Source organism: Asterias amurensis, chromosome 1 (assembly GCF_032118995.1).
Source record: "Asterias amurensis chromosome 1, ASM3211899v1".
NCBI classification, from domain to species: Eukaryota; Metazoa; Echinodermata; class Asteroidea; order Forcipulatida; family Asteriidae; genus Asterias; species Asterias amurensis.
Genome location: NC_092648.1, coordinates 27,673,359 through 27,695,265, shown reverse-complemented (window position 1 = coordinate 27,695,265; position 21,907 = coordinate 27,673,359). Strand labels below are relative to the sequence as shown.

At 35.8% G+C, this 21,907-nt stretch overlaps 1 protein-coding gene across 3 annotated transcripts; it reads right to left on the bottom strand.

Moving 5' to 3' along the window:
* Positions 1 to 85: 85 nt before the first annotated feature.
* Positions 86 to 20,737, bottom strand: LOC139935315 (uncharacterized). 3 transcript variants are annotated; one of them, XM_071929843.1, is made up of 13 exons: positions 20,365 to 20,737; positions 16,414 to 16,762; positions 13,805 to 13,980; positions 13,046 to 13,153; positions 12,440 to 12,533; positions 11,427 to 11,476; positions 10,929 to 11,010; positions 9,513 to 9,598; positions 8,948 to 9,142; positions 8,250 to 8,345; positions 5,594 to 5,842; positions 5,098 to 5,183; positions 86 to 2,511 (listed from the first exon to the last, which is right to left on the bottom strand). In XM_071929843.1, the coding sequence occupies exons 1-13, from the start codon at positions 20,416 to 20,418 to the stop codon at positions 2,121 to 2,123; spliced, it is 2,016 nt and encodes a 671-aa protein (XP_071785944.1). In that variant the 5' UTR covers positions 20,419 to 20,737; the 3' UTR covers positions 86 to 2,120. The 3 variants fall into 3 exon arrangements, with proteins under 3 accessions (XP_071785944.1, XP_071785954.1, XP_071785960.1); XM_071929853.1 differs by having other exon boundaries at positions 20,374 to 20,737; XM_071929859.1 differs by lacking the exon at positions 86 to 2,511 and adding an exon at positions 3,157 to 3,663 and having other exon boundaries at positions 20,365 to 20,735.
* Positions 20,738 to 21,907: the final 1,170 nt, after the last annotated feature.

Sequence of the window (21,907 nt, the reverse complement as noted above, 5' to 3'; positions counted from 1 at the left end):
AAAGAGGAACACTTCAGCTTTGCATTGATAATAATGATGTACAAAGAGATTAATGAATAATAAAGATATACTTGATAAAAAAATGTTTCCTAACTTGTTGTGAGCAGTTTATTTGCCTCACTTTTTTTCAAGTTTTTCCCCCACATGAATACATGAATCGAATAAAACTGCGAAGTGATCCAGATGAGGTACTAAAATTACTGTGAAATTGTAATTTTTATTGCTTGATGTACAAAAATAAATACAAAGTTTAAGAATCAAAGACTTATTCTCCATTATCCACAAAATCAGAGTTATAAAAGACAGTCAAAGTTTCTAAAAATATATTTGTAACTAATAATTATTTACAGTCTTGCTCGGGTTATAAGAAAATTATATTAACACCATTTTTTGTAATCATAATATGGAGTTCAGTTTGTGTCATTATAGTGAACGTGTTTTAACATGACCAATAAAGTCTAACTTTGATGAACAAACACATGCACCATCCAATACTCGAGTATAACAATAAGGAGTTGCATTTTCTTTAAAACAGTCTTGAGTTAATTTAAAAGAAAAATAAAGAAAACCTAATTGTGCCTGCATCCTACATTAAACAAAGATATTACTACCACAAACCCCAAATGTTGTGACCATTGATAAATTGGAACTTTTTGTTGGGGGGGGGGGGGCAAGGGGACAACTAAACACCAACAAAACAACTTCCCATACTGGGGAAAAAAAACTTTTTGCTTTCTCTGTCCATTTTTTCCCCCTTCTTGCTGTGCCTGATTTCCCCACTGCCAGAACTTGGGAGGGCAGTAAACCCCACCCAACCTGGGTGATATAACTATGCTAACGACTGACACCCAAATTAATTTGTCAGGGTTGCAGTGAACAGCGTAGAAATTGTTGCTAAAGATGCTCTAAATGCCTTTCAAGGTGGTCATAATTAAAATAAATCAAAAGAATGTTCAAAATGTGGATTAGCTGTTAAAATCTTGCAATTATTATACAGTTTACCACAACAACTCTGTCTGAAATTCTGTTGACTATGAGAAAAGGGCATAGGGGTTATGACCATGAAAAATCACATTGCTCATTCTGATCGATTGCTACAAACAAATAAAATCATCCTTACATCCCCCACAAAACATGAAACCTATTTCCATTGTGAGATTAATTTTTGCATAGGTTGGTTGGATGGCGAGTTGAAAATAGAAAAGAACATTCACTTATAAATTGCCTCCCCTAATAAAACGAACAAAATACTGACAGACCATCAAATATTACTCTTCAGCCTCAGTGAGTAAATCCTGAGAAAGATGTTGCCCTTAACAAATATTTCCATTATTCATAAAGTAAATCTACTATACACTCAATAAATATACTCAAGAGGTAAACGTAAAATACTTGAAACTACAAAAGTTGAAACTTTTCAAAGTGTATGATAATCTGTTTGAAATACTTGCAGAGTGGATGCTATCTTTTGCATATTAACTTAGGTTTACTTTATACAGAATACCAGGAGGAGATTTCAGCAAAAACTGTTGCTTAGCAAAAAGCTTTGCTGAGATGAAACAAAAAAGGGGACCGTCACAACAACACATAATACAAGATTATCGGTTGCCAACTTTTGTCCAATAAGCCTGCTCTTCAATAAGCCGAATTTGTTGTGCTTTTATTGCAATAGGAACTGAATTGAAATGCAAACAAACAAACAAACAAGCATACAAACAAACTTGTTGAGCTACCTTTTCTGTTTATACAAAATTTGTGGAAGTATTTTTGTCATGGACCTAGGTAAAAGTTTGCAATATTTGTTTCTGGTGATTCGTTAAATCAATTAGATGCTAGGATACTGACATCATTGTTGGAGGAACGGGACCAGCCCATGTGGGTCACTGAAATCTACAGGTTATATATCTCAAGAAGGCCCAGTTTTGATCGAAAGATAAGGCCATCCATCATAAACAAATTAATCATATAAATAGTGTGTAATTTGTAAGCTGGCTTAGGGATATATAAAACAACTCCTATAAATTGATGTAAACATTATTCACTTTTAAATGAAATGATAATATAAAATAGTACATCGTCTTAAATGATATGGAATATTCCTTCAGATGAAGCATATTTTCTCAAGATGATATGGGACTGCGTCCCCTGGCACTGCCTCCTCGTGACACAGGATCCATAGTCTTCATGAGAAACTTCTCCTCCTCAGTGTATCTCGCAGCATCCGGGCGGAAATCCACAGTGTAGTCCAAGGAGCGAATGGCATCAGTCACCACATCTTCCCTTCTCCCTTCCTCATTCCACTGGTTCATATCTGGCCTCATGTTGCTGCTGAGTTTCCGCTGACGCTCTTCTGTCATCGTCTGGGCGATGTCCTCCACTTTCAGGGTGCCAAACTTCTCGGCGACCGGAGCGTAGATGGCTGTGCGCCGTTTCTCGTGCACTTTGGACATACGCTGGCGACGTTCTTCACGATTGGTCTCTTTGAGTTCCTTATGAGTTGACACGATCTCACTGTTTGGTTTTGTGTGTGCATTAATGGTGTTGAGGGAAGGGAAGGGGAATGTAGGGGCGGGGAAAAGAGAAGGGGGAATGGCAGATGGGGGTGTATACAAACATTCCAAAAGTTTTGTTTATTGAGGTGAAGTTTTGGAGAAAAAAAAAGATGTGAGTGACAAGGGATCGAAAAACATGGCAGATAACAAGTGGAATGATAAGATTACATGTTATTGAAAAATTGAATGACAGACAGAAACAAACAAAAAGCAAGGAAGAGGTTAATGAAGTTAGGTTGATATGGTTTATTTGAAAAATGAAAATGAGTGCAGCATGGGAGAAAATAAACAATAAAAAACAATTGAGTAAAATGACAAAAAATACATTTTTTTTTATGGATGGTGAAAACTTTACCATTATGCACACTTTAAATTCTGTAATTTATGAAAGCTTTTATATTTTAAATTTGTAAGGTTAAATTCATAAAACTGCGATTTGAACACAGTCTGGTAAATCCGTTTTTTTAATGGTATAGAAAAACCTCAAAAAATAATAATGTTACTAAATGCTGGAGAATACAAAAATACCAGCAGGCAAGCTTTTATCTTTATCTTTTATTTAGAATATTAAATTAAAAAGATGATTTTTTTTTTTTTTTTTACAAAAAAAGCCAACGCTTTTTTATACAACAGTTTAAGATTAAACTAATTTGATGCAAAATATTTTTATTTAGCAAGCGATTTTGGTTTGTCCCATATCTCCACTTCTAGCGCCCTCAATGTCACAGCCTGGAGCTGACCATCCTGCCTGACGAAGGGCCATAGGTCTTTATCATGGTACAGCTATCTTGTTGTTTTCCATTTGAGTCAATCAATTCACCAACACCATGACAGATAGGGTAAAAGTCTGACACCCTTTTTTAAAAGAGGTATTTATATTGCTATTGCACACGACCAAGATGTAGCATCCATCTCATTTCTGTCTTTCATTTAAAACAATGTAACTAAACTGAGGCTGGAAGGAAAAAGTAGTCTGGCCCCTCTGTCCTATTCAGGGTGGCAATTATAAGTATTGCAGGAACTAGACAAAGATGGCTTATGCATGATAAAGAGCTATTCCCAGAGTTACGCCTCACTCATCAGTTCAAAGCCAGTCACTTCAGATATGCGTCTATCAATGAGTAATATACAAGCAAACAGTGTCCAAGTAGAGTTTAAATTAGCATCACCTACAGTTGCCTCATTATAAACAAATTGTCTATCAATTATTGGACAAATACAAAGAAATCTAAAGAAGAAAAGTCCTCAATAATTTTTTTCCTAGAAAAACAGCTGAAAAATGTTACCCCGCAAAGGATGTATAAAATGAAAGATTCAACCTGTATGCCACACTTATTGACTTATCTTGACATAAACAATAAACAGGTTTGCCACTAATTTTAACTTTTTTAAAGTGAGTTATAATGAGCAAAACAATGCAATTTTGTGTTCGAGTTTGACGGTGTTTTTGGTTTGTGTTCCATAGACTGATATATCTTTGACTCTATTTGTTTTTGTATTGTTGCTGTTTTTTGGGTTGTTTTTTTTAAAGACACTGGACACCTTTGGTAATTGTCAAAGACCAGTCTTCTCACTACTTGGTTTATCTCAATATATGCACAAAGTAACAAACCTGTGAAAATTTGAACTCAAGTGGTCATCGAAATTGCGAGATAATAATGGAAAAAAAAACACCCTAGTCACACGAAGTTGTGTGCTTTCAGATGCTTGATTTTGGGACCTCAAAATCTATTTCTAAGGTCTCAAATCAAATTTTGTGGAAAATAGCGTCTTTCTCGAAAACTACGTTACTTCAGAGGGAGGCATTTCTCACAATGTTTTATATTATAACGCCTCTTGCAAGTATTCTGCCTGCTCATTGGTTTAGAGCGCGTCACATGACATGTCTTAGTTTTGCTAGACGACGGCCGTGTGATAATGCGTCGATTTGCCATGCGCTAGTCTGAAGACTAGCACACAGCGTGCAGTACTCAGACGTCCGTTGTGTGTACGAGGATGATAAATTAATAGTCTGTAACCATTTCGGATTGCACAACACTACATGCGGCACAGTTAAAGTGTTTGCAATCTGTATTCGCGTTGTCCGTGGATTGTAGCATTCAGGTCTGTAACCTAATAATAATAGTACAGTATTTAGAAATGTTTGGGGTGTTATAAAACAAATACTGACTGCTTTTACTCGTGCAATATGGTTAAAAACTCTGACTCCCGAGGTGATCCCCGTAGCGTTCTATTTTCCCGAGGCAAAGCCTCGGAAAAATAGAATGCTCCCGGGGATCACCTCGGGAGTCATAGTTTTAACCATAGCACTCGAAGCAGTCAATATTTGTATACTATCAACAGCTCTCCATTGCTTGTTACCAACTAAGTTTTTATGCTAACAATTATTTTGAGTAATTACCAATAGTGTCCACTGCCTTATAAGGGGGCATTTTGTGATTGCAATCTTGTGGCAAAGTTTTGCTGTACCTCATTCAGGTTTTGTGTTTTTAAAGTTTAAAATAAAACAGATAAAATATTTCACACTATTAATGATTTAACTTACCTATAATCAATCTCCCCATCACCATCTCTATCTAGAGTAGCAACAAGCTTATCGACCTGCCTAGGCGTCAGGGGTATGTTGGATCCCTGAAAAGTCAGAATAATTATTATCAACACAATTTCTATACATATTTGTTCTGAGTTAATTTTCATTCTGAAACATTTTTCACTAGACATACTTGAGCATCCTCCCTAAAAAAATACTTGAGTGAGCTACATCAAGGGTTTGAACAATTTTGTCATAGGTCTGACACACTGATGACCAGTAAGTCATAATGATTCATAGCTTTGTTTTCACTGGTATATCAGATTTGTGAAGAATAAGATGGCAGCAATTTTACACCACTGGCAAATTTTATTTCCATTTATTAATTTTTTTTATATACTGATATTTATTGATAATCTTTCTTTTCAATTTATTTTTGTTCTTTGTTAACTTGTTATCTGATCGAGAAATGAAATAAATATATATTAAATACTATCCCTACACGACCTACCATGATGCCGTTTTTAAATTCCTCCCTCGTGACTGTCAAACTATTATCTTTATCGTAGGCTTTAAACAGATCCCATATTCTCAGGTTGTTCTTCTCGATGTACTGAATAAGAAGCTTCAGAGGATCTGCTTCTTTCTCAGCTGGCTTCTCAAACTGTCCAACGGCTCCCTTGTAGAAGACCAAGAAGTTGGTGCGACCCCTTTTCAGGTCTTCCAGGAGGTCGACAAAGTCTTTATTAACAACAATGTCCTACAAAATAAAAGATAACATTAGAATAGTAATAACATTAAAGTCACCTAGAAATAGAATTTTTTTTCTTTCAAACATAAGAGTATATGCTTGCGAACAATAAAACATTTTTTTTAGTAATTGTTTGTCACGATTTACATGTTTAAAAAATATATAAAGTTGTTTGGGGGGCTGACTCCGCCTACCCCTTTTGTGACGTCAATCGAGGCAGACTTTGCCTGCAATGCGTATAGTAAACACACGTGCAAAGTAAATGTACGTCCAAGTCTTGAGTTGGTACATTTCAAACGACTTGGTCCGTACATGTACTTTGCAATTGTGTTTACTCTCTGCATTACAGGCAAAGTCTGCCTCGATTGACGTCACGAACAGCGCCCTCTCAGGTCGGGGTCTACTCTTAAATTTGTAAATAACATAAGAACTGATTTTTTTAAACCTTAGTTAACAGTTTATTTACATTCCACTCATCAAAACACATATATTAGTGACAAAAGCTTTATTTTGAAAAAATACCACTTCCAGGTGACTTTAATTCCGAGGTTGTTGGTTCAAATCCCACTCTAGTCTATTTAAACCCAAATCATTTAAAATGTACCCATGAGTCAGCTTCCCTTGAGGTATATATTTTTTGGTAGACACTAATAAAAACACTTTTAGATTTTTCGATGCACAAATTTTGAAAGTCAAAATAATCCCCTCGCACAGCTTTCATCAACTGACAACTGAATGGATATTCAATGTAAAATTCTGACAAAGTGGGTTGAAAATTACATCACATACTGGCAGGCACAAAGGGTAAGGAGACAGTTCTAATAAAGAAAACATACAATCAGGTGTTTTTAAGAAGAGATTGTATATAATAATTGATTTGTATTGCTTTTGGTATCAAGAATTAAGGGTGAACGTCTCAACACCTGTTCAGATGATATTTTTCTAGACTACACAACTTATTTTAAAAACTATGATACAAACAAAAACTTCCCATAGGCCTACACTACTTGACAATATCTTCCCTGCAAAGAAATGCCTTTTTTTTCAAACACTTTCATTTGTAAGACGGGTTAGAATATTCGATTCGATGAAATATTTATTTCTGTATGACAAAATGTAATTATACACACCTGTGATTCAAAAGCAAATCTGTATAATACAAGAAACTTGACTTCTATTTATGACAACTAATTACTGCCAATAAATGTCCATTCTTTAAAACCTATGTTTGACCCTGTTGATATAAGTAACCTGATGGGGGCAATGATGTACCAACCCAGACACTATAGTAATTAGGCCTAAGGTTAAAATGTAATCAGTCTAACTGAATGACAAATTGATTGGTCACAAAATCAACAAAAGTGTCTAGTAAGGACAAACTCAATTAATGTGATTTGAGTAGGTGTAGTTAGCTATCCTGAAAGATAATAACTCACTGTAATTGGGTTAAGTGTTGTTCCAGTGGATGGGTTAAGTGTTTGTTTATAGTGCAATTAGTTTGCAATTAAGTGACAGCACTGATGTGATACATTGTAGAATTCTGGGAGTTGTTTTTTCTTCAGTATGTCATGATAGAATTACAGCGTGGACAGTGCAACGTCCAGCTCCACAACACCAATGACCCATGGGCCTTGATCCTTCATTCATTTACAGCAATGTATGCACTTGAGTTCAAGTGCGTCTTGTTACAAAAAACATAAAACCATAATAAAGCCCTACTATTTTGTGACTGTTTTTTGAGAAATTCTTTGAATTATTTTCAGACAACTTTCATGACCCTGTCTATAATTATATTAGCCTCTGACATCACTCTGAACAGGTGAAAACTGTTAATGGGAGGCAAACAAGGTGAGCCCCTCTTCAATGTATTACAATTACAAGACATACCAGACCAACAGCGTTATGTCCCCAAAGATGATCAGATTATTTTAAGTGTCTTGAAAAAGACAGAATTGTCACAAAGAGTTTAGCAATCCATCTCTTTTTGTAGTCTATGGTAAGCACTGGGCATTTAATGTGCATCCAAAGAATGTAGTTACTAAAAGGAATCTTAAAAGTCAAAGACCTAAACCCACCCTCTGATGTGGTCCTTTCACTAAGCTGTTAGAAGTGGGGTTATTTGAGTTCAGGGTTCGAACCCCAAGTACAAGCTATGGGTAATACACAGGAAACAAACACACACCCTTTTTTACTTTTTTTGTTTTTGTTTTTACTTCGAATCAAATTCACAAGAATCATACAGATTCAACCATTTAGAATGCCCTACACTGCAAAGTAAGGTCTTGAAAAAAATACCAAGTAAAAACATTCTGAGGACCTTGTTTGATTTTTGCACATTATTTAGCTCAACCAGTGCCCCACAGTTGTGTAAATCCTGGGGAGAACCCTCGAGTTATTATAATACAGAGATACTCACAGTAAGATCTAACTCTTCCAATGCACTGTTGTTGTTGTTCTTGATGGCTAGTAAGAGAGCCATAGCTCCTGCTGCTGTGATAGGATTCAGCCCAAGCTACAGGGGAAAATCAAATATTGATTTGTCAATTAATGAAATTGTAATATTTAACACAAACATGTTTATAAAAATGCTTATTTCAATTGCAGATATAGAAATCAGCAACAGTGGTTTGTAAAAGGAATTCAGAATCAGGTGTTTCTGGATATTGGGAACTGGTATGACTTTTAAAAATCAGTGAGCTTCTAGATCGACACAATTTTAAACTTAGATTTTAAGTAAAGAGAATTTTATAAGGCTTAGGATTGAAGAAACCTGGAGATGAGACGATATGACAAAATATCAAGTTCAGTTGTGAGGGGACCCACAAATTCCAATTCATACAACACTAGTTTTTAATAGTCTTGTTAATACCAATATAGGTTTATCTTCATCCAATACATATATGACTCTGGAGTGTTGAAACATACATGAACAGAAGACAAGCCTTTGTGAGTATTTGACTAACAATAAAAGACTTGCAACTCCCCCTTATTAAAGAAGTTGATGTACTTTCAGAACCACATGTTAAAACAAAACAGAAAGTTTCACAATTCCTCTCCAACAACCTGAAAATTTAAATGCCTACCACTACACCTACAACCAGACAACCATCTCACCTTGAGCACTTTGAGCGAGTCATTGACTTCCAGACCTTTAGACAACAAGAGCGCCCCCTCATCCATGATGCGGTTATTGCTCATATCTAACCATTGTACTGTACTGTTGAACTTCAGCGCTTCAGCCATGGCTAGTGAGCCCTCGTTCCCAAAACCATTCCACGACACGTTCAAGTTCTTAATCGACATATTTTCCTAAAAAATAAAGTACAGAGCAATGTTTTAAAAAGACAGTTTCAAACCAGAGGACGAAAAATAATCATACAATACTTAAAGTTTCAATACATAACAAGTTTTTTTAGTAGTCCTCAAAACTACAGAGTAAACCTTTGCAAGGAAAAAACATCAGCCATATGTGTTTCAAATCTTTAAAAATGTTTTGGTTGAATCAATTTGTTTGAGTTGCAAATGTACTGTGACGGATAAATCTGTCCGACCTGTAGGAATATAAAAACATGTATAAGGCATCTCGGTCCCACATATATATGCATCTCAGTTTACGGCCCAGAAGTGTAAATTTTGTCTGTATTCCACATTGATGTGAATGAATTGTGAGTAGACTTACTGCTAGTCCTCTGCACACTGATATTGCACCATTCCTCCTGAGATGATTCCAGCTGAGATCCAGATCACTGATAGATTCTGTTGCAGCTGTATTTAATAATAATCACATCAAATAGATTCATTGATTTATCATCACCAAAGCAGAGAGTCTGGTAGATGGGACAAAGAATGATTTAGAGGGACAACCCACTTTAAACCTACCTGTTTAATTTTGATAATCAGTTGACTCAAGAGTCTGCCTGATGATGGCAAGTCAAACAAATAAATTAATTTTTTGAAATAAAACAATGAATGTTTTATGATTTTAGTACTAAAGAATAGAAAATAGAATTGTATTTTTAACAAGTTCTAGAAAGTAAGTTCAAAAGCTATTAACTGTATTTTTTCAAACTGTTTATTCTCAATGGTGAAACACAATCTTCAAGTTTGACAAACAGAACTTTTTAGAAAAATGTATTCTTCCAAAAACAAATTAAGTAAACAGGTCATAAAATGTTTAAGCAAGATACTGATATGCTAAGCAGTTTTTGTATACATGCTGTAAGCTTAGCAAAGTTTATTCAAGATCCTGCACATAGCTTCCTATTGTTGTCATGGTAGGGTCAGTTTTGTCAAGGACCAGGGTGTGTTTCATGATAATTGATAACAAGTAACTCATCACAGCGAAAATACAGTCTGCATATAGGTCTGATATCGATATCAATATTAATGTCAATAGGCACTTGAATGAGATTACTCAATTCAATCTAATGCCTGTAATCTCAATCAAATGAACATCACTAGGTGCAGAGGGCAGATGATAGTGAATGCAGTCTCAAGTTAATCATTAATCACATCACATGTTGCATAATAGCATAGGATATTTTTTTGACCACCACACTAACAGTGCCGTTCGTTTTTATAGTTTTCGTGGGTACATTTGCTTGTTGGGTATTCCATTGATCTGAAATACACAATTGATGAAGGAAACACACAATGCAAGAAGTAAATATCAATCCTTCACTATGGAAAAAATCCAATCTTAAATCTCTCAAAATTTAGCAAACAGAGCATGAATATAGCACCTGACGGAATTCCTTTCGGTTGTTGTTATAATTATTGGTGCGTTTATCAAACTAGTATATTAATTAATCTACTAAAGATTTTTATTTTAAATGTGAATTTTGTTGTTGTGGGATCCAAAAACACACATTCTAAGCCAGGGTGCCAACTATCTCAAAAAGCCCTTGGTGAATAAATTAACAGCATAACAATACTGTTTAACATTGACATTATATTTCACAGAATGGCAAGGAGCATTGTTGTTGTGTGCATGCGCACTTTATAAAAAGTCACAGAATTCCATCGTAAACAGAGCCATGTAATTGTACGCTTGTGTTATTTCTAAAAGATATAACATGAAATTCTTCTCTCTTACCGATTCCTAACCCTAGGATTTCACCACCAGCTTCTGCAAACTCATTATGACTTAGATTCAACTCTTTGATTCTGTAGTTGCTCTGGGAAGACAAAAGAAAAATTATTAAACTTAAAACATACCTTGACACATTAATCAAATCATGACATTGTATAAAAACAGTGGTGTAACCATTATTATTATGTATAATTTTTGTCCACAACCATAAACAAACTTGATTGCAAGCCCTTGTTTTTAGGATAATGGTTCTCTTAAAGAAAAGTTTGAGATGTTTGTTTGTTTGCATGATTATTTCGAATAATGGGAACTCGGCAAATCTCCCACAAGGGGATATAAATATCAAGGTGACAATAGCCAAACTCTTTATACAAGCATTGGTGTCATTGTGAGATCAGGAGTTAGCTTGGCTGGATTTGAACCCACAACTTTGTGATTGCAAGTCCTGCAGTCTGACCACGTGACCATTATGATTTCAGTCAAGATTCTTCACTGGCTTACCTTCATAGCATCTGCAAAGGGTTGGGCATCTCTATCTTTGAAGTCATTCCCTACAAAGAAATAAAAATGTTAATTTACATCTGTATCACAGTGAATATAGCCATCCAACTTTCCAAAAGAAATTACCCTAAAGACCTTCAAAGAAAAACCATTTCTGTCATCAAAGTTCAGTCAACACTAAGGGACCATTCAGAACAATTACGATGTTTTGATCAACAAAACTAACAGAAATTTATATTTTAAACATGAGTGGCTTCAATAATATTCACTGAAGAAAAAAGTAGTGCCTCAAAAGAAGCAGACATTTCAGATACAATGTTTTAACATCAGTAGTTTTCAGTGGCTTTTCCAAAACAACTTGTAGCTTAATTTGGACTATGTATCGTGACCAGCATGCAGTTTTTTTTCTTCTTTAGTGAGAATGAATTTTGATTTTCAGTTATTACTTATAATCCACCCAGCAACAATTTTGAGAAGAATAGAAATCAACATAAAACAACATATTATATAAACTTGACCCGCTACGTGAAAATGAGTCAGATGTTGCCCAATGCATTATTGAGTAATGGACAGTTTAAAGATCTATATTTGCATCAAGGTTAACCTTTAGAACACTTACTTTTAGGCAATAAAGCTATGAATACAACAATTTTGTGATCATACATATCTCTAATTTGTATCCTTTTGCATGAAATGGTAGTTTAAAACATCAATTTACTTGTAATTTGTTTTTCAGAAAAAAATTATGTATTGGCTTATTTCAAACAGAAGTAACTCAGCAACGCGATACACCCAAAAGCTAAGACAACTACCAAATTACTGCTGTTGGTGTGTACTTTCCAGCCATGCATATAACCCAATCCTTGAAATTGTCAATATCTGACTCAATTTCATGTAGCGGGTCACAAATAGACTATTCTGAATGACACTATTCTGAATGACACTTTTTGCCCGACTAGTGACTAGCAACCCTTCCTCATCTTAAGAGAGTGTCACAACTTAAGAAAACTGACCTGCAACATTTATTTTTTTGATACTTGTGTTATCAAACAGCATTTCTCCTGTAACTATGGCTCCCTTAGATCGGATCTTGTTGCCAGCCAAATTCTAAGACAAAAAAAACAATAAAAAAATAATTGTTCTAAATTGCATACTATAAAGGATAATGTCAATAGAAATACAATTTCCAAGTTGTACCTTTTTAATAGAAAAAACCCAACAAAGTTAAACTGGAGCAATTATAAAAACAAACCAACAAAGTTAAACTGGAGCAATCATTTTTTGCAACCATTAACACCAAATAGACTAAAGATAGACCGAAACTGTCTGAGAACATCTGAACTGTCTGAAAGTTCATCCAACAGTGAAGCAGATTTAGCAAAATAATAGAAGTTTTTTTTTTCAATGTTTGTGACCATGCCTCATTTAAAAGACAGTTTTAAAGTAGTTAATCCAACGGTTCTTTTCAGAACCACCCCAACTCATTTAGAGATTGTTATTACATGGTGTTACCGCAAACTCTTCTATATCTTATTTCCACCATGCAAAGTTTCAAATCCTACTTAGTTAACTAATTAAAAAACATAAAAGCAGTTTTTGTATTTGGTAAAATCACTTACCAATTCACTTATGTAGCAGTTTTCTTTCAGCATATCTGCTATGTATGCCGCCCCTGTTCCTTCAATCCAGTTATCTTCTAAGTCAAGCGTCAGGACAGTTGTATTTGTCTGAATTACAAGAAATGTAAATATGTTACTCCTGACAAAGTACAATGTTTTGGTTCCCTTGCACAAACAGAAGAAGAAAAAATACACACACACCACAGAAGTAGCCATGGTTAAATAAGTTCTGGGAAACCTATTTGTAAGAATTGCAAATTTTGTTTCAACAACACCAAATGATTATTAATTGTATAATAATACATGTCCAGTTGTGTCTAACTTTGTCTTTATGACAAAAGTTATCAGAACTTTGGAACATAAAATTGTCTAAAGAAAATTTTCAAAATGTAATATTTAACCAGTCATACACACAAAATGTGTATGTCAATTATTTAATTCATGACAGTCATAATTGACAAATATATATTAGAAATGTTGTTTGTGTTGCACTAAACTTTACTTATTTGAAACACAACAAATCCAACATAGATTGTACGTCAGAAGATTGATAAATGATTCAAGTTATAAGAAACAGTGATTTGTTTTCAAATGTTTTTTTTATTCTCACGAATGGTACCTGGTGACACTTTTTTTTTAATCAGTGAGAATTCAGGCTTGATTCAAGAACTGCTTTTGTTTGTTAATCTCTTAATTTTGTAATTGCTAAATAAATAAAACAGAAAAGAGAAACTATCTCTGTGGTAACGAAATACTTACAACTAATGGTATAGCGATTGCCTTTGCCCCTTGTGGGCCCAGCCCATGGTGCTTCATAACGATTCTGTTGGTGGTGATGTGACGTAGAAAGTGTGACACTGGAACGACCCCAATCTCCTTGCAGGCCTGGATGTATGCTCGTTTACCTGTAGCATCATAGGTCTCCTTGGAATCTTCTATCAGAGCCAAAGAAAATATATAATAAAACACCAAGTTATAATATGCCTGAAACAATTGTTTGTCACCATATGGCAATGATTTTATAATTTATGTTCAATTGAGCTGTGTACAAATGAAGCTTGAAGTTATGCACCACAAATTGTAAAATAACAGCTGAACAAAACTTGTGATGTGCATACTTTTTTTATAAAGGATTATCTCATAAACATGTGTCTTCTGTTGCTGTGTGAAATGTTTTTTGCATTGCTCAAAAACCATTTGATGTATAGACCTGCTTTTTAACAAACTTCCTTTACGGTGTATTTTTGTGTATATCTCTGCTTGTTTGCTTTTTATAGTTGTTCAGTGATTTTTATTATCGTCTGTTTTTTTTATATGCCCTCTCTTGCCTTCATGTATTTTGCAGGGATTTAGGAGACATATGCCTTTTGGCGATAGTTATTTTTTTTTTTACTTTTATGCTCTCCTGGGCACCCCACTGTTGTTTTTCTTTGTTTTCTTAAATATTTGTAATGTATGTTCATGTGCTTGTATATGTGATTGCCCGAATAAATATTATTCAAAAAATATTATTGCAGGAGTTCCACACTTTTTAAAATCTAGTAATTTGTTTTAGTATTTGTGGTTTATTTTACCCAACTTGGGGAAGCATCATCTTATTTTTTCTTCCCCCCAAAATTACCCATTTCGAAATTCTGAATATATGTATTGTACTAAAAATGCGTAAGACATTTTTGTCAAGATCATAAATGACAAAAACATGCAAAAATGAGATTTCTTTCTTAAATAATTGCATGGTTGTCCCCAGGTTTTTCGCAAAACTGTGGGGCCCAACTTGTGTTATGTTTGGCTGAAGCACACTGAATTGAACAAGGTCTTCCTCAGTTGACCCAGGAAATCCATAGCTGCAAAATGAACGATAGCAGTCCTTAAAATGCATGCATGCTTTAAAACACCCAAAAGACCACTATCTCTGACCATAGTCCAGTAAAAGCACTTGCCAGTAACCCCACAACAAAACAAGGTCAGACGATGAAGACATTGTTAAAGTATACTTTTAGTCATTCATGTCCAAATCCAATCTTAATAAATTAGCAAATTTACTTGATTATTAGAACAAATTTCATAAATCTATAACATTTTTTTCTAGAATTTATTTTACCATGAAAGTAGAGGCATTTTAAAACTGCATAATACATGTACATTTTGTATAAATTATGGAGATAAATAATGTAAGGGTTTGGTCGAACCATGGGGCTATTTGAACCATGGTTGAACTCATGTGTAGTTACAACACAGTGTGATGGTTAAATCTGGCCATTCACTGCCCACCCTTCCAACCTCCCTGTAACTCAATCCACCTGTAGGAATTGAAGGAGTTGAATGCAATTGCTGCTCTCTATGCAACACAACAATACAAGCTATTTCATCACAGCTTTTTGTCTAGTGAGGCACTGAATGGGGGAAATGGATAGGACATGGAGGTAGAAATGGATAGGAGTATGGTGGTGCATTGAATGACAAACCTCATTTGGTGGAGACATGGTGGAGACAACAGGAAATTAAAATAAACTTGATAATAAATTGACCTAGTATTTTACACACACTATTATGGCTTTTTGCTATGCCATTACAAATATGCATCTGATGAATAGACTGCTCGTGTGTCATGTTTGTAGTAAAATATAATTTTGACTCTTTGAGGGCTATGTGAAATGCATAAATTTGATCTTGGATGTTCAGTACAGTATGAACATCTCCATGGTTTGAATCAAGGTTCATCACATAAAATAGTGTTAAAAAAGTAAGGTCCTAGATCCACCTGAAGACATCTACTAATGAGATAATGAGATATTTTATACAACATGATTTTTGTGTCCAAACAAGACAGCATAAAATGATTAGCAAGTACAAAGTCATCTTTGAAAATAAATTGTGTGATTAAAAGTTAACTTCTTCAGATCAAGGTAGATGTATTAAGCAAAATAATGGACTAAACAAATTTATACTTTTAACTTCTACTTTTCTGTGAGATACCAGAGGTATATCAGTGTAAAGTTGTATTAATGGTAAATATAAATGGTCTTGTAAAGATCAGTTAAATTTGGGAGTGAATTGTTCTTTTTACTTGATAGGACAACAACATCTTGGCTAAATACGTTTGTCATAAGTTGACTTCTTAAATAGCTTTTCGAATTGGGTAAAAAGTACTACAAAACCTCAAATGGGTAAAGTATTCACAACTAATCAAGTGTGCAATAGGGGGTTCATTTCAACTCGTAGCCAGTCTCCATGGTTCAAATTGGTCCCGTGCGAGTAACACTTTAGCGACACAAGTGTAGTTTGGCTACCGGCTAGAGGTTCATTATAGTAAACTTAGTGAATATATTCCATTGTGAAGTCTAGAAAAGGAATCACAATGCACCCACCTTCTATTTCCAAATCAGTGTCCCACCCACTATCCGAGCCGTCATCCTCATTTCCTTTGAGGACTTTAATCACCGGTGTACCGTACCTCTCGTCCTCAGACAGGGCTTGGGACCCCGGTCTTGATGACTCTCCATCAACCCCAGAGACGGGGGTTCTTCGGTCCCCATTCTCAATCTCCGTCAAAGACATGTGGGCTCTCGACAGAGCGCCGTTAGCCGCCGAATCAAGTGCCGATCTACCCCTCCCTTTGGCCGAGCCACCACCATTACTCGTGGGTAGATTCTCGGGTGTTATTGTCCCGTTACCGGTGGTGATATACTCCTCTGTCGTAACCACCGCTCCTCTGTTCTGTGTTTGGAGAGAGGTGATAAAAATGATGGACTTTGTGACCTATAAAATACACAGGCAATTGCAAACTTCAATTTGGAATTTATTGCTTACAGGTTCTAAATAATATCATCAAGTGGTTCACTATCGTGTGCGTCATTATTGTACATCGGGTGTGTGGACGTGTAGGCCAATGTCGTACCATGGTCGTACACTATAACAACAAAGTTGTCATGTTTTCCTCAACATGTGCCGTAACGTCACTTCCGGTCTTTCACGACTTGGGAACAAAATAAAACGCGCGAATGAAAACTTTTCAAAGTAAAAAAAACATTTGCGTTGTCATAAAAACGGAACACTTTGTGCGTGCAAACGTTGGTCACTCTGAGACCGGGAAACGTGACCGTTTTGATGTCTTTCTCAACTAAACCGTACAAATATTTCTAAACTAAGACACAGCTACTGATACAAATCGCTACCTCGCCGCGTTTTTCTGGTTACCTATTTTTGACAAATCGTTACCTCGGGTTACAATATTGATGGAAATTATCAAGTCATCACCCCCCCCCCCCCCATATTGACTGTACTGTTCAATTACGACATGTGCAGAAGGCCTACCTTAACATTGGTGTGTATTGATGAGTAAACAAAAATACAAATTATGTATCCCGGATGCCAATTTAATATCTGTTACACAGAAGTAACGCATCAAAAAGGGTTTAAAATAAGTAAACGAATAACAAAACAAAACATTTATCAAAACTTCTTTATTTTTAAGTGAGGTGGGCCGCTTTCCTCACATGCCCTGAATATAGCTTTCGATTGTTACGTTTTATTGTGTCATTGGGGATGTCAATGTTTCCAAAGGCCGCCACACGGAGCAAAAATTGATCCTTAACGTAACAGCAACAACTAAGAAGCAATGACTTGGAAACGATATTGATCAGGAAGAGTTTATCTGAGAAGTAATCAGTGTCGTCTTCAAACTGATATCGATTTTAATATCGATTATCATTGAAGTGTGAAACGGTGCGACGATGAAATTGACTTAAGTGCAGATCTCCTCAATGGGCTAAACATAAGAAAGACACGTGTATAAAGACTATAACGCAAACTTTGACGAGATTAAAATGTTGACGCAGTATAGCTGGAAACTAGTGTGTTGCTTCTCTGAGCTCATCTGTGACAACTATTAATGACCTTGTCTCGAAAATGGGTGGCATTTTTACTGTAAATGAAGGGCACACTGTCTGGTAGCACGAGGAGCAACAGTTTACCATAGAGAAAAAAAATAATAAAGGGATGCCACGATCAAATGACACAGCAGATCACACAATCATCACCCAGCTCAGGACACGGTGCCTTGGATCGGTCGAGTTTGTCTTTGAAAGGCGTATGAAACCGTTTGTTATAGAATGCATATTGGTTAGAAAGATATTTTAAAAGTAGAATACAATGATCCCCCCCCCCCAAACATGCCTCGAAATTGCGTGGTTTTCCTTTTACTTTGCGAACTAACACGGTTGGCCATTTATGGGTCAAAAAATGTACTCCCATAAATGGCCGACCGTGTTAGTCTACGAGGTAAAAGGAAAACCACGTAATTTCGAGTGATATGAATTGTTTAACAAACGGTTACAAACGCTTTTCAAAGACCAACTCGACCGATCCAAGGCAACGTGTTCCTTTAATAATATATTACAAGGCTTCAGTTACACTTTATGCATGGTCACCATGTAATTTGTATAATCAAAAAGGATCGTGAATGTTTTGGATCTACCAATGGGACGGGCGGGATGACTTTCTGTTATGATCAGTGAGTTTGTGCAGCTGAAAGTAGTTCAAATGTGAACAGGAGTAATATAGTCCAATGAATGAGGTAAAATGTAAATCGGACACACTGAGAATAATTTTTAAAAGTGTGAAACGGTTCTTGGGCGCAGCAGCAGTAATTTAACCCACTTATCCCACATAGAAATATCTGCATCTATTTGGAATTCCTTGTCCATGTGATTGTTTGAATCCATCCTACAATCATAGGCTACTAACGTCTTCTAAGAGGAATATGAACTTGTACTTTTAGTTCCCCTCATGTTTTTTTTCCCCATTTGAATGTGTTCTTCTTATGAAATCTCTTACCAAGAGTGTTGTTAGCATTGTTAATGTGACGAACTTACATTGGGTATTTAAAACTTGTCAATAATATTTAACCGCATAAACATATCAAAATCATTATCGTAAGGCCTATATTTTAACAAGTTAAAGAAGAAGAAAAAACTATCCTCTGTCAACTTCAACATAGAACATTTTGCTGCAAAAGGCATAAACAGCTGTCCCAAAAGATACTGGTGTTAAAAAATGATTTCCATCTCACCATATGAGGGTGGATATTGACGATGTAGGTGTTGTAAATTACAGGGCTTGGTTATCCCTGGGGTTTCCGGCCAACTGAATGTGCAGGTGGTTGTCTTCACACAAAAGAAAAATACAAACTGAGGGACAAGTGGCATAAAAATAATTTCGGGCGGGAAAATTGAAATCAGACGTTTACAAGTCGAAAATGTTGTATTGGTCATACAGAGTTGAAGACAGAGTATGAAAAACTGCTCCGAAATAAAACCCACCCAGTTTCCCGATTTGCTATAATATCAAAACACCTAAATATCCATGATATAATGAAAATATGTTTAATATGAAAGTGCTAAAAATCCGTGAAAAGGTAACAGATATAAAAGTGTTTACAGCATGTGTTTCAAATGTTTTTATTGAAACTAAATTATCGAAACGAATTAAGTTTTCCGAAGATTGACCACTAGTCGAGTAAAACCAGCAAAGACTGCAACATACATGGGGTCACCTAGGGCCTAAAGCAAACAATAACCCAACTTTGACCAATATACCGGCAACAGGAATTTCGAACCCGTCTGATGGGTGAAATGTAAAAAAAAAAGAAATTTTGAAGTAAAATTATATCTCTTCCAAGTTCGGTTTGGGGAGGGTGGCAAATGCTTAAGTAGTAATAACATTCATTTGAAAGATTTTTTGGGGGGTAAATTGTTTGTAAGAAATGAAAAACATTCGAGGGTCGATATGCTATTTTGTTTCTATTCGGGACATTTGGAAACCCTGCAAATGTGACAGATGCGAACTTATGGGCTATATCCTTAAAAGTTTCGGTTCATGATACCTGGCTGGGATATGGATGAGATATTGTCGGTTCTTTGTGGTAATATTTGCCAAAACATCGTCATTCCTGGTGTCGTTGTTGTTTTCCTTGTTTGCCGGAATTTGACAATTGAATTTTAGTGGTAATCCATGGTCCTACGTCCAGTCAGTTAGTTGTGATCAGCAACTGGTTCGTCAAAGGCATATACATTTTCTGCCACATTTGAGTTATGTTATAATGCCTGGTGATAAACACAGTGTTGAATACCTTTTCTTATCACAACCAAAAGAAAGCAAATAACATTATGGAGGGGAAATACTTAGTATTTACCTATAAAAAAAACGTAGCAATTACTTTTTCATTTTTAACTGCTCGTCGCCATGGGTCCTTCCGTAAACATAGGCTACAGGCAACAATATACAATACGATTTATGTATAAACATAATGATCAACTTACCATGCTTACCTCTTCAGTACTAGCACCATTGCCGGTTTCAGCAGTGTCTGCCATGCTTCACTAAACTCCAACAGAACTCGGTATTCGTAAATTGGTTAACAACAACAAAACGGTAGGAAAAGGGGTCTCTGCAGTAAACACGAAGACAGAGCAATACAACTGAAGAATGGGCGTCCAAAGTGAGCTCAAGAATGTTTCCCCTTTTGATCCTGTTTGTTTTTACGGGTGGTGAATAGCCCACTACCTGAAGGACATGAGCCGCTGAGTAAACTTCACAAAACCGTGTGAAGTCAAGCGTTTCACTTTCGAAGAATAAAGAGAACAACACAACGTGGCGACCAGGGGTGGCGACATCACACAGCCGGGCAGTGACTCGTGTGTGCGCGTGAAGTCCCTATTGTTCCCCCAGCGTTGCGTTGTCATTGGTAACGTCATTCTGGCGTAACAATTGGAATCCCAACAAATCATGCTGGCAATCCCCTCAGCTATAAAAGAACAAGGACGGGGAAGATAATAACACGAACATTAGTTTATAGACTGTGCAAGAGAGCATGAATGTAAATCGTGACTTGTTCATTAGAGCCTACAGACATATTGCTCCTTCACCAAAGCGTAAACAACAGAATGTTCAGGCTTTGAATAGTATTTTGGGTGGTAGATAGGCTGTTTGCACGCAACAGCTAATCCTATGTGTAAAAAAAATAATAAATAAAAATTAAAAAAAAAGGTCAGTTTAAAACAATGCATAAAACATCAAGATCAAGTTTAATAACCACTGTTATATCAAAGTTATTAAAGCCATTAGACACTTTCGGTAAACAGTATTGTCCAAAGGCCTACACTTCGTGTATCACAACTGATATAAAAAATAACAAACCTGTGAAAATTTAGGCTCAATCGGTCATCGGAGTCGGGAGAAAATACCGAGGAAAACCCACCCTTGTTTCCGCGCGTTTCGCCGTGTCATGACATGCGTTTAAAATAAATCCGTAATTCTCGACAACATTGATAATATTGTTTTAATGTTTTCTCGAAAAGTAAAGCATTTCATGGAATAATATTTCAAGAGAAGTCTTTCACCATTACCTTCTGTAAACCCTGTAAGTTATTTGTAAATCTGTGAACTTTTATGATTATTATCGACACAGTAATAGAGCACCATTATCTGAAGCCGAATTACGTGATCAGCTAAGCATCCTATTAAACACGCGCACAAACCTTTGTTTTAAGAAGAAAAAGAAGAATTCTTAGTTTTAGATGTTGATGAGAAAACCCAAGGAAAGCCCATGTAGTCAGGTATGGACATAAAACCAATCCACATGCAAGGCATTGGTCCGGGAATATGGTGCACAGAGTTGAAAGGCATGGAGAAGGATCGATGAACCTAAAATATGAACCACCTTGAAAGCCTTTGGGCCTTATTTTAGTCTTTAAATGTTTTTAAACCGTTGCTTTGGGTTTTCGGTGCCACTTCATAAAAATCAAACTGTGAACATTCCACCTTAATAGCGAACAGTTGTTTTTAATCTGGCAGTTGTTTTCA